The sequence below is a fragment of the Euleptes europaea genome, chromosome 10 (assembly GCF_029931775.1).
Source record: "Euleptes europaea isolate rEulEur1 chromosome 10, rEulEur1.hap1, whole genome shotgun sequence".
Taxonomy (NCBI): Eukaryota; Metazoa; Chordata; class Lepidosauria; order Squamata; family Sphaerodactylidae; genus Euleptes; species Euleptes europaea.
The window spans coordinates 74,218,179-74,230,683 of record NC_079321.1 but is presented as its reverse complement, the minus strand read 5'-3'; the positions used below and the strand labels follow the sequence as shown (position 1 = coordinate 74,230,683).

The window sequence follows — 12,505 nt, the reverse complement described above, 5'->3', positions numbered from 1 at the left end:
AATACTGGCCTACATCACAGGGCTGTTGTAAGGATTACAAGATTGTGTGTGTAAAGCACTTTAAACATTGAAAGTGCAATATAAATTCTAAATATTATTATTTAAAAACAAACATTTCAAAAAGTTGAGGAGCCTCTATTTCTTCTGAGGCACCAGAGCAGGGAAGCATTCTGACCTGTTTTCAGTAGTGTATTGTATACAGAGAATACAGTAGGTGTCCCTTAAGGTTCTGCCAGGGCTAGAGCTTCCAGACAGTTACCCAGCAGAATATTGCTGCGTTGCAAACATTTTGCATAAGCTGTGTAGGACCAGCTCCATTCAATTTATGCTCACTCGTACCAGGGCATTTCTGTTCGAGGCCTTTTCCTCTTCTTTTTACAAAGGCAATAGATAGGAAACACAAATAAACCTGCCAAAAACAGAAAATATAGCATACTAAATTACAGATACTGTACAAAGTTCTTCAGTAAATACATACATGTGCAATCCTATGCTTCTCCTGAGGCTACTATGAGTCAGATCAACCAGAGAATGCAACTGCTGTGAACATGCCTGTTAACTTCCATGAGAAAAAATCAATGCTAAGAGTTAGGTGAAAAAAGCCCACCATAATTAGACATTAGACATCAAACCTTTTATTAAAAGAAGACTCACATTTTGAGGTAATTTTCAGTTTATTCTGTAAGTTACTTACAAATTTTACATTTTAAAAAACCTTCAAGAAAATGTGACATTCGGAAAAATATGTTAAACACTGAGATTCTAAAATAGTTTTTTTTAAAGATCTCCAAGGAGATATAAATGGGCATCAAATGAATGTTGCTTCCTTTTATAATGAGTATGACAGTATGAAAAAGACAATTAAGGCCATGCTACTTGCCCTAAGACAGTCAAGGCACTTAATGAAGCAAAACAGAATGCTATTTGTAACTGTGCCCAGCATATTACACTCATGTATACATCCCTTCCGATATGATGTATGCTCCTTAGGGGGACAGCAGAATACAAGGATTCAAAGCGAACTTCAAGTTGTGTGCTGTTAATCTTGCTCTTAGTGCATTCCAAGACTCACTATAAAAGGAAGTCATAAACAATGGCACCTACTTCTGGTTTCTTACAGACTGGCACCAGCCTCATGATGAAAATCTGGAGCAGGGTGGGTTAATTCTCTCTCCTCCTTTTCTGGCACCATCTCAGATAAAAATATTATCTACTTTCCCTATGAGGGTTAATAGTCGCTGAGGGTGGGAGGGTGTGACAGGCCTTTTCCCCTACTTAAGAAATCCACACCGCCTCCTATGATTTTGGGGAACCAGGTTTGTTTTAAACTATAAAAGTTCCCTTCAGTTACCAGGGGATCTTAAGGTAGCAAATGTACAGGAATGGGATCACTGCTATGAGGTACAGTAAGTTCTGTAGTGCGCAAGTAAAATACGGAGTTCAATAAGGCACGATTAGTACATATACAACAAAGAAAACACTATTGCACTTATCTGTAACTGTTGTTGATTTGAGTGTCTTCTGTGCAGGCACGCATGGGGACTATGCAGGCCAGCTGCGGGAACTTTTTACAAGCTTTTCTTGACGTATCAGAGCTATTGGAGCGCTCCCCGACGCTTTGCCTAGGCTAGGCTCTCCTTTCCTGCCCAAGTGGTCATGCGATGGGGCAGGGCCAGCATTTCTCCCTCAGTTCTCCTACCCCCGCCATGGGAAGAATCTACATTACTCTTTCAAATCATAGCCCACAGCGGGGATGGAGGGAGGGATGCATGCCTGCACAGAAGACACTCAATGAACAACAGTTATAGGTAAGTGCCACACTGTTTTCATCTTTGTGTCTTCGGTGCAGCCCCACATGGGAGAATAGCAAGTTCACTAACCATGTGGGCCACTCATCTGAAAATTGACCGCAATGCTGCTCTCCCAACAGCTGTTTCCCATCTAGAGTCAACATCCATGGAACAGTGTCGCACAAATGTTGACAGTGTCAACCACATTGTGGCTCTGCAAATGTCCGTTAAGTCAACCCTGGCCAGGAACACAGCTGAAAAACCGTGCTCTTGTAGAATGAGTATGAACAGTTAATAGGCAGTCCTGTTGAGCTGACTTGTATGCCCATCTGACCGCTGCTGTCACCCACCAAAGGTTTGACTGTGCTGAAGCAGCCTTTCCCTCCTTCTGTCCTTTGAAACATATGAAGAGGTTCATGTCCATTCAAAATGTCTTCGTTCTGTCTAAATACAATAATAATGTCCTCCTCACATCTAGTGCGTGTAGAGACTGATCAGCTTGCGACTGGGTTTGGAAAAAAGGCTGGCAAAACTATGACTTGTGACATGTGGAACTGTGATAATATTTTAGGTCTAAATTCTAAACTGGGGCACAGTATTACTTTGTCTGTGTGAAATTTTGTAAATGGTGTGTCCGCCCATAATGCTGCCAATATTTCTGCAATATTTGAAATAGATTTCAAGGAAACTCTCCCCAATAATAGTTTTCTTTGAATTAGAACTACTACATACTTCAAAATGCTGCAGTATACACTTGAGCACACATTGTGGTCTTACCTATTATAACAGCTATGGCTCCTATTACCAGCCCCAAAACCAGTATCAGTGGTGCAATAAGTAACTTTCCACCTAAGAAAGAAAGAAAAAAAGCAACAGGTTTCAAAGAAAGTTATTTTATTCTTTGCATGTAGAGTTCTAAATTATGTTAAACACTACTCACTTCCGTGGAGATTCACTAAATTTTGGTTTCAGCATGAGCTCAGATGTCTCTACCCTTAAGTGACCTACAACAATAGGACCCAGAAGCCATTTATTACCTCCCAGACCCACTCAATCTCCCAGCCTTGGCTTGATACCAACAGCCATAAAGGGCAAGGGTTAAGCCTAGATATGGTGGGCCCTACATTTCTAAGCAGATTGTCTACTTCATCAGGACTCACCAACCGAAAGTCATCCATACAACTGGTACAAGACTGCACTTCACGAGCATCCTGAGATTGAACTGCATCAACTGTGGAAAACAGAGTTGCACTTACCTGTAACTGCTGTTCATTGAGATCTTCTGGGCAGACATACATGGGACTGTGCCTGTGTGCAGGCTTGCCACTGGCTTGATTTTTTTTCTATTTAGCTAAAAATTCTACAAGGGATATACCTTCCAATGGTCCCCTAAGACTTAGTCAGAATCTCTGATCGTGGCTGTTACTCCTTCTGAGCCTGTTGGGGGGCAGATTTGGGCCTAGGTCCCCACCCCCCACATATACTGGTCTGTTGAAACTGGTAGGGAGGATGGCATTGTTGCTGCTGGTATTGTGCTTGAGAGCATTGTAAAAAGGGGATTATTAGCCCTGTTGCCGAAAGGGTGGCTTGTGCCTCCCTTGTCCAAAAGGGATCACACCGTATGACTTTGCCATCTTCCTTTCCTAAGTCATGTTTTTGAGGAATTCAATAGTAGAGGTGGCAAAGAGAGTATCCCCTTCAAAGGGTAAGTCCTCTACCTGGGTTCTCATGTGGACCGGAAGAGCCATGGTACATAACCAGGTATGTTGTCTGAGAGTGACCACAACTGTCAGAGCCTTGACAGCGACCTCAGCTGCATGTCATCCAGCGGAAATCTCCTGCTTTGATAGCATTGTGGCCAACCAACTGGATGGTTGGAGTGAATGTTCTAGTCTCCGCAGGTACATTCTGAAAATGGGCTGCTAATTTCTCCCATAAAAACAATTGGCATCCTGCCATGATTGTTTGGTAGTTCGCTACCTTAAAATTGAGAGCTGCTGCAATATAGTAATGTCGACCCAAAGAGCCCAGCCTTCTGCTCTCCTTGTCCACTGGAGATTAGTGTTGTCCTACCCTCTGTTTAGGATGCATCTCCATGGTAATGATGGATGACGGGACAGAGTGGAATGACAGGAACTCCGATGTTCCTGGTTTAATTCTATAAAGGTTTTCCAGCTTTTTGGTAGATGGCGATGCAGATGCTGGCTTTTTGCAAATCATCTCTTTCAGCTTGGTGAGGCTCTCCAGTACAGGGAAGGCAGCTACTGATGGCGGCTCAGAATGAAGTCTACTTAATATTTTATCCCTTGGTTTTTTATGGTATAGATATCAATCTCCAGCGCTTCCGACATACAGGGCATTTGTTCTGTGTGTAGTTGTGATGGACAAAGGGTTAATCTGCAGCAAAAGCTGAGAAACCAAGAGTGGGCGGAGCCAAAAAAGCTGACACTGAGCTGGGAGGGAGAGAAAAGCATTCAAAGCTTGGTAACCAGCCTGAGAGGAGGCTGTGAAAGATTCTGAGCTTGGTAGCAAGACTGAGAAGCTGGGAGAGGTTCTAAGCTGGTGAACCTGTGTGACAGGCAGCAGTGAACAATTCTGTGGAATCTAAGGGGTTCTGTATAGCCAAAGCTAGTGGAGCACACAACCTGTGGAGTGACAGGATTGAGAATTGGGTGAAAAGGGGCCCTTTCTCAGGTCACAAAGGGGAATCAGTCTCCGGGGCAGACCTATTTCGGTTGCAGGGAGGTGTGGAGGATTACTGCCACTGGTGGTGGGGTAGTCAGAGGGAACTGGAAGAGGGATTTTGGGATATTTCCCCATACTTCTGGAAGTTCTCTGGGAAAAAGAGATTCAAAGTCTCTTCATTCCTGTGAGCCAGGCTGGGAACACAGTCTGTGAAACTGAGTCTGTGAGAGTTCTGAGGAACAGAACTAAGTTTGTAACCTAAGTACTGAAGAAATCTAATTTGAGAAAACATCTAAGCTAAAGACAACTTGAGTAACACCTAAACTAAGCTATCTCTCTGAAAGAATCTTGTGTACATATATGTGATTTTGTGTTTTACCTCCAATTCTGCCTTTTCCTCAAAAATCCATCTTGTGAATACTGTTTAATAAATTTCCCTGTTTTGTTTGTTAACTGTAAGAAGCCTCTTGTGTCAAATTTCTCACTGAGGTAAAACAAGGTGTGGGACTGGAGGAGGAGAAAAATAATCTCACAAATACACTCAGCCTAACGCTTTCCCTCAGCATACAGTCAGGCTGAGAGTAGGTACTAAAAGTGTAAAGGGAGTGTGTCATAGTAGTCTACTATCCTCACTCAGGGACATGGGGCTCGGGTCCCCAACCCATTCATCCGGCAAGGTTTCAGTACTCTCAGAACCATAGGTAGAAAGTGCCCTATCAATATGTGGTTCCGACTCCTCATAGTCTGGTAGTTGTATGAACGGAGGTTGCAGTCCAGATGTGGACTGGAGCTATCCCGATTGTCAGGTTCTTCACTGAATGCAAGATCCAGACGGGCTCTTGACATGAGTTCAGGCCAAGTTCTGGCCACAAGTCAAGTCCTTGGTTCCCAGGGCTTGGAAGCTCCTGTGTATACTTCGTTAGTGCCTGTTATCACAGCTGTGACGTGTTGTGTCTTCATTCATGGGAAATGCCTATCTCGCTGTTGCCTAGCAATGTTTATCTTATTCTCTTGTCCTAATGTTTTTAAGCAGGTAGCCTGTACTGGCTCTCCATTGCTAACTTTGCCTGCCTGTATGCAGTTAGTTCTTTTAATTTGCTTTTTAGTTCCTAATAAAGTTTTACTGCTTCCGATCTACCTGTCTGGATGAGTATGCTTGAGGGGTGCTAGAGGCAAACGCCTGAGACTGACACCGATGACCTCTTTTACTGTTGAAACTGACAAAATTTGATCCAATCTTGAATCTGCATCGGGTCAAGGGATTGCAGCTGAATCACCGGTTCTATGCTTGGTTCCAAGTTACCCAGTGTTGGTTCTGCTTTGTCACTAAAGAAAATGTCCAGAACCACTCCAGAGAAGGAATGGGATGGGGAGTTGGAGTGTAAAGACAGTGTCCTTGGGAGAACCAGGGTCACCTTAGCATTGGTGGTCTTTTTCTGATCCACTTTTTCTCTCTGTGCTTGCTCTTATCCCAGTTTTTCTTGGACACCGGTTCCAGTCCTCCCCACTTTTCTCCTTCTGTTTGGGGGCTGATCTTGGCAGCTGCATCGCTTGGGACGTCGAGAGAGGCCAATGATTGGATTGATGTCGTTTCACTACTCGGTATATCTAACGGAACCGTCAGGACCAACTGTGCTGGAGATGGTCTTGCCGGGGTTCACAAGAGCTCTGTTGGGGCAGGGTCATTCAGAGCAGATTGCCATAATGCTGCTTTCAGCCTTTGGGGTAAATTTTAAACATACCTTGCAGGCTTGTACATTATGGGCCTTTCCCAAACATATGAGGCAAAGTTTATGCTCATCAGTGGGAGTCATCTTGGTTGAGCATTTTTCGCACTTTTAAAAAAGTGCCTTGGATGCCATCTCCTCGACCAGGGCCAAATAATAAGGAAAAAGACCAGGTGTTTTCCCTGTGCGAGGAACAAACGAGTTCTCCCAGTCCAAGAGATTTGACAGATTAGGCCAAATGACTTGGCTCAGTCAGTCCAAATGCTTTCCAATCTGCTTAACACGTGCTAGAAAACAAACCAGATGCAGCGGTGGCAAAAAAGGAACTGAGGGAGAGGGGACGCTCCTCCCCTAGACATGTGACGCTTGAGCGGGAAAGCATCACGCTGGGGGGGAGCGCTCCCCCTTGTGGAATTTTTAGCTAAATAGAAAAAAATCAAGCTGGTGGCAGGCCTGCACATTGGCACAGTTCCATGTGGGGATACACTGAAGACTGAAAATGAACCTAAGTTACAGCAGATACAAGGAATTTTATCCACAAAATGCATCACAAAAGCATTACCGCAGGCCTGAATATTTTCCGGGTCTACATTCTCAGGAACCTAGGATAACAGCCCCCTCACAACCCAGAAATGCTCAGTTAGACACCACTGCATAGACGCAATGTTTGTGGAGCAGTGATATCACCACGCAGAAAGCAAGATAATGAGCTTTCACCTGTGTTCAGGTGCATTCATGTTGAACTTTCCTCTATTTGCACTCCAACATTGAAGTCCCCAAGGATGACAAACTATGTTGTCCTCAGTGCCAAATCCAAAATTGCTTCAAACAACTCAGGCAAGGAGGCAGTTGGGTGGCAGGGTGAGCAGTGTTATCAACAGAATCCCTATGCTATCCCAAATCCCAAGCACCAGGTAGCAACACTCAACAGTAGGACTATGGGTAACAAAACACCCAGTGCCACAGAGGCCCAACAGATCACAACCACTCCTCTTTCCTGCTCACCAAGCCTAGTCTGATGCGCCCAAATATTTATTGAACTGTTCTTTTTTCCGATCCAAAAGTGAAGGACGTGGCGCTGGTTCAAACATTGTTTCCCCCAACCCCATGGTTCTCTTCAGGGAGAGAGACCAACAAGAATACTAGATTGCAGATGTTTACAACTTTATGCACTAATTTTCCACTTCTCTGTTCTTTTTACAGTAGTAAGGGGAGCAGTAAATGACTAATCTAGAAAAAGTGTGGATGTGGGATCTCCCACTTCAGGCATTTGTCTATGCCTTCAGTGAGGACGGTGGGGCTTAGGTAATACATGAGCAGTAGATTAGAGAAAGTATTTTCCGGTTACACCCAAGGTCTGACCTTGAGAGAGCTGATTACAGCTATTCCAGGATACCAATTCCCAAATTTACACCACAGCAAAGAAGCAGATCCAATAACTTCATTAACATGGCCCTTCATCCCCATCCTTTGTGAAAAAGGCAGAAAAACAATTCCGAAGCACACTTTTGATTCTTCTGAATAAGAACTTTAGATCAAAAATTAAAATGCAGTAATCCAAGAACTTTGATCCTGAATGTCAAATGTCTAAGACTTCCATTGATAATATAAACTCACTAGGTTTCTTCTTTTAAACAAAAGCTAATATTTCCTCCCAGGTTCTTTGTCAACACTTTTCACTGTTACGGGATACTACAAACAGACTTGCTCTCCTTCTGGCAATGATTTCTTTCTAGAACCACAAATACTATCTACCACAAAATACTGAAGTTCCGCTGAACTTATTTTATTTATCAACACTACTTTGTTTAGTGTTTCAGGTAGGTCATCCAGAAAGCACTTTTAGAATCGTCACCTGTGAAAAATACACAAGACAAGTTCAAAAAGGTAGAGGACACTGACAGGGCCATCATAAGCAGAGTTATACCCTTTTATGTGCAACTCTGCCGAAGATACCATTGTGAGCCTCCCAACTACAGGAGGAGGAGAAATCAGCCTTCTAAGGCCTCTACAGCACAATGAAACCTCAACCTACAGGTAACCCAAAATTAAATCTACAGTTCTAGACAAAGAAATGTGTAATTGTCACTCCGCTGCTGCCTGGCAACTATTCTAACGTTTTCAATCAGGACCGTGTTTATTAATGCTTCCTGAGACGCCCATGGGCATCTCAGGACTTTGCCCCGAGGTGGGACACCCGCAGCCAGGCAACCCGCCGAACAACTGGGGGAAGCCGGACAGGGGTGAGCCCGGGGCCGTTGGGCAGCACAGCCAGCAGCTGCCCCGAGAGCGCAGGGGGCCGGAGAGGGCGAAGGAGGAAGCAGGAGCCAATGCCACGGCGCTCCCTGTGCCCAATTCTGAGGCCTAACAGGGCGCGCTGGAGCGGGGGGCCACACTTCCAAAGTTACCTTTTACTGGAAATCAGTGTGGCCAGCGTGACTGGTATGTACCCATGCGCTCTTTCGGAGTCCAAGTAGTAAGTCCCTTTCCCAAGAGGACACTATCAGTGGATTTCTAAGGAAAGTTACAATGAGGAGCGGAGGGGCTGTGGCTCAGAGGAGGAGCCTTTGCTTTAAAAGCAGAAGGTCTCAGGTTCAATCCCTGGTATCTCCAGTTAAAAGGACCAAGAAGTAGGTGATGTGAAAGATGTATGTATGTATAAAAGATGTCAGTTTTGCCATAATTGCACACCTCACTAAACTCTTATTAGTTCCCTGCTCGTATATGTTTATGAGTTCATGTGTTTATACGTTTTAATTAATTGTTTTAAATATTTTATATACATATATTTGTATTTTAAATGCTCGTTAGTGTTTGAAATGTTTTCATGTTTGCCACCTTGGAAACCTTGAATTGGGTGGAAAGGTGGCATAGAAATGCTTTAAATAAATTAATAGATTTACAGCGCAATCCTAAGGGGAAGTGAAGGGGGCAGAATGACCAGAGTATCTGGCCCTAGTTCAGTTGCTCTGGCACAACTGTGCCGCTTTTGCTTACTGGCGTACCTGTGGTGCAGTTGAGTTGGGGCTCTGCTTCTCACCACTCTCAATGGCTCTCCAGCAGCTCCCATTCAATCACCATCCACATGGATGAGGGGGGGATGGGCCCACCACCAGACACGCATGATCATCAGGTGGGCTGAAGGTCAGCTGAAGGTGCAGTTCCGTTGCCTCCACAATGTTGAGGTAGCTGGTCAATGCAGCTACTGTCAGTCACCAAGCTCTTTGATGTCTGTGCTATGCTCCAAAACATGGCCATCTGCCAATGGCTGCCTCCACCCCTCGTAGGGGGCATGTTGGAGGTTCCCTGGGTTAGGGTGCAGGATGATGCACAGTCAGAGGAGGCAGGAATGAGGCAGGATTTCAAGGGGCATATTGAATGTTAGTGGGGACAGGAACACATCTAGCACAGATGGCGCTCTGCCACCCAGGTCACCTTTTGTGTCAGCTCTGAGGCCCGCTTGACAAAACCCACAAATCACCCTCTAGGCAGGTCTTCCATAGAAAGGTGATTTATTGAGAAATATACAGCGAGATGCAGAAATTGACATGTAAATAAGCAAGGACTCTAATGGGAGGAAACTCTAAGAGTACAGAGGATATATAGTAAGAGTGAACATTCTGGAGAATGAACATTCGCCATTCGGGCGAGGGCATATGTAATTTCAGGAGGCTGATATGAAACACCGGATGGATTTTTCTCAGAGCTTTGGGGAGAGTTCTACAGTCACTTTGTTGATTATTCTGGATATGGGAAAAGGTCCCACGAACTTCTCACTAAGTTTCCTGCACGGGTGAAGGGATCGGAGGTTTTTCTGTGGACAGGTACACTAGATCCCCCACCTTAAATCCCAACCAGGCAAACGATGCTTATCTGCCTGGATTTTGTATTTCCGTTTAGCCCATTCTAGATTCTTTTGTAATCAGGGCCAAGTGGTTTGAATGACCTGGACCCACTCTGTTATATTGGCACCTCCCTCCTCCCCCGAGATGTCAACACTGCCCAGGGGACTGAACTCTCTCCCATACACTGTGTAGAATGGGCTAAAACCTGTGGACTGACGCACAGCATTATTATAAGCATATTCGGCAAGCATATACCAGTCATCTTGATGGTAATTAACATAACATCGTAAATAACACTCCGAAACAGCATTTACTCGTTCAGTCTGCCCATCGATCTGAGGGTGGAAAGTACTTGACAGCCCCTGCTCCACCCCCACCAATTTGAGAAAAGCCCTCCAAAACTTGGCAACATATTGAACCCCACGGTCTGAGACCACCTTGCGTGGAAATCCGTGATGTTTGAAAACATGTGACACAAACAAACGGGCCAATTTTGGGGCAGAAGGCAAGCCTGCACAAGGAATCAAATGTTCTTGTTTGGAAAACAAATCAGTAACCACCCAGAGTACTGTCTTTCCCCTGCTGAGAGGGAGATCCATCATAAAATCCATGGCAATAACTTCCCACGGTCTTGAAGGTGTTTCTAAGGGCTGCAACAACCCGGGGGGCTTTCCCGGGGACCATTTGGCAATGGCACAGGTGGGACAACCGTGTATGAAGGTGTCTAAGTCCGATAGCATTTTAGGCCACCAAAACTGTCTATGGAGCAGGTGTAGCGACTTCACAAAACCAAAATGTCCTGCAGATTTCGCCCCATGAGCAAGCCCCAACACCTCCCCCCGAAGCGTTTCAGGCACATATAACTTGGTGTCTTTAAACCACAGCCCCCCCCCTTAACAAGATTTGCAGGAAAGGCATTGGATAACTGTTCCGTTTGGCAACCCTGGTTCAACGCATTTCTGAAGGAATCAGGTAGACCCTCTGGGAGAGGAAGTGGGGAATCCAGAGGCTCCTCGGGAGTAGGACTTGCGGGTTCCCTCAACACTTCAGTACTTGCTGTGACGGAGGGAGGGGGCGAGCGTTTCACTGGGGCGTTGCAAGTCCACAACCTCGATGGACCGTTGTGCTTGGGCACGGGTCTGTACGGCTAACGTAGGCGTCAGATGCACAAGCATAAATCACCCGTCTTCTTTCGTACAAAAAAGGCTGGGGCGCAATTAGGTGCAGTGGAGGGTCGAATGAATCCGCGAGCCAAATTTGTGTCTAAAAAGTCTCTGAGCACAGACGTATCCTTGGGGCTCATTGGATAAATCTTACTCTTGGGTAATTTGCCTTCCCCCACTACCTCAATAGCACAGTCTGTCCGGCGGTGGGGGGGGGGGGTAATACATCACACTCTTTCACATCAAAAATATCAGCAAAGTCAATGTATTCACGAGGAAGTTGGGGGGGGGTTGGAGGCACCGTTGGGTAGCGCCGCTATGGCAGGTGTCTTAACGGCTAGCTCTCTGCGATGATGGTCGCACATTTACTAAGGCCTTAACACATATCTGGGGACCCCCCTTGTGATGTTGCAAAATAACGTCTAAGAAAACCATGTCCCCCACTTCGCTAACCATTAGTGGAGCTTTAGGTTGAACAGGAGCAAGGGTCTGCAGTGGCGCTCCATTTACCGCAGACCCGGTCTGTTTTTTGCCAGGTTAGGGGATGTCAAATTCAGCGCTGAGGCTTCCCAATTCTCTTCCTCCTCTGATGAGCCGGTGCTGTCCTCACTCCGGGCGGTGGTATTTGTAATCCGAGACCCTGAGGGGTTGGGTAGTGAGGCGGTGAAAGTTGTTGGAGAAACTTCTGCGTCGAGGTTAAAAGCGGGGGGACATTTCCGCCCTGCGGTGCGTCCAGTAACCACGCTTCTCCGACGGTTGTCTCCGCCCGCTTGAGTTGCACTCCCAGGGTGGGGGGTAGGAACTGGCCTCTCCGGGAGCAACGGGCAAGCCGCGGCAAACCGTCCCACAAATGAGACAGGCTCTGCTCTGGAACTGTTTAGCTCAGTCTGTTTCAGGAGCCAGTTTCCGTGGTGGTGGAGCAGGTACCTTTTGGGATGCTTTTGGGGCGGCTCTGGATTGTTGCGGCCGCATCTCCCTGGCCCTGCGCCTGGACAGGGAGAGGAGTTGTCTACGACTTTCCACTTCTTCTGCCAGCAGAATCTATTCCTCAAGATTAGGCGGGTCTCTTTGCATAAAGCCCCAATACAGAATTTCAGGATTCAGCCCCCCCGGAAATACTGTACTTGTGTGGCCTTGCTCCAGTCCACAATCTTACTGGCAATCCGTTGAAACTCACTTGCGTACTCCCTGACTGACTTGGTGCCCTGGCGTAGTTGTAGGATGGCAGTCTTACCCTTTTCACTCCGAAAAGGATCGTTGAAGCGTCTCCGCAACGCCCGCATAAAGCCATTCAA

The 12,505-nt window shown here is 45.9% G+C and overlaps 1 protein-coding gene across 1 annotated transcript in view; it reads right to left on the bottom strand.

Annotated features, from left to right (window-relative positions):
• Nucleotides 1-250: 250 nt before the first annotated feature.
• RNF217 (ring finger protein 217) overlaps nucleotides 251-12,505 on the bottom strand; it is a 73,571-nt gene continuing 61,316 nt past the window's right edge. The window contains exons 5-6 of the mRNA XM_056856222.1: nucleotides 2,568-2,639; nucleotides 251-409 (exon numbers count right to left, since the gene is read on the bottom strand). Of these exons, the coding sequence (XP_056712200.1) occupies nucleotides 330-409; nucleotides 2,568-2,639 (152 nt within the window). The 3' untranslated portion in view covers nucleotides 251-329. The remainder of the gene's footprint in view (nucleotides 410-2,567; nucleotides 2,640-12,505) is intronic.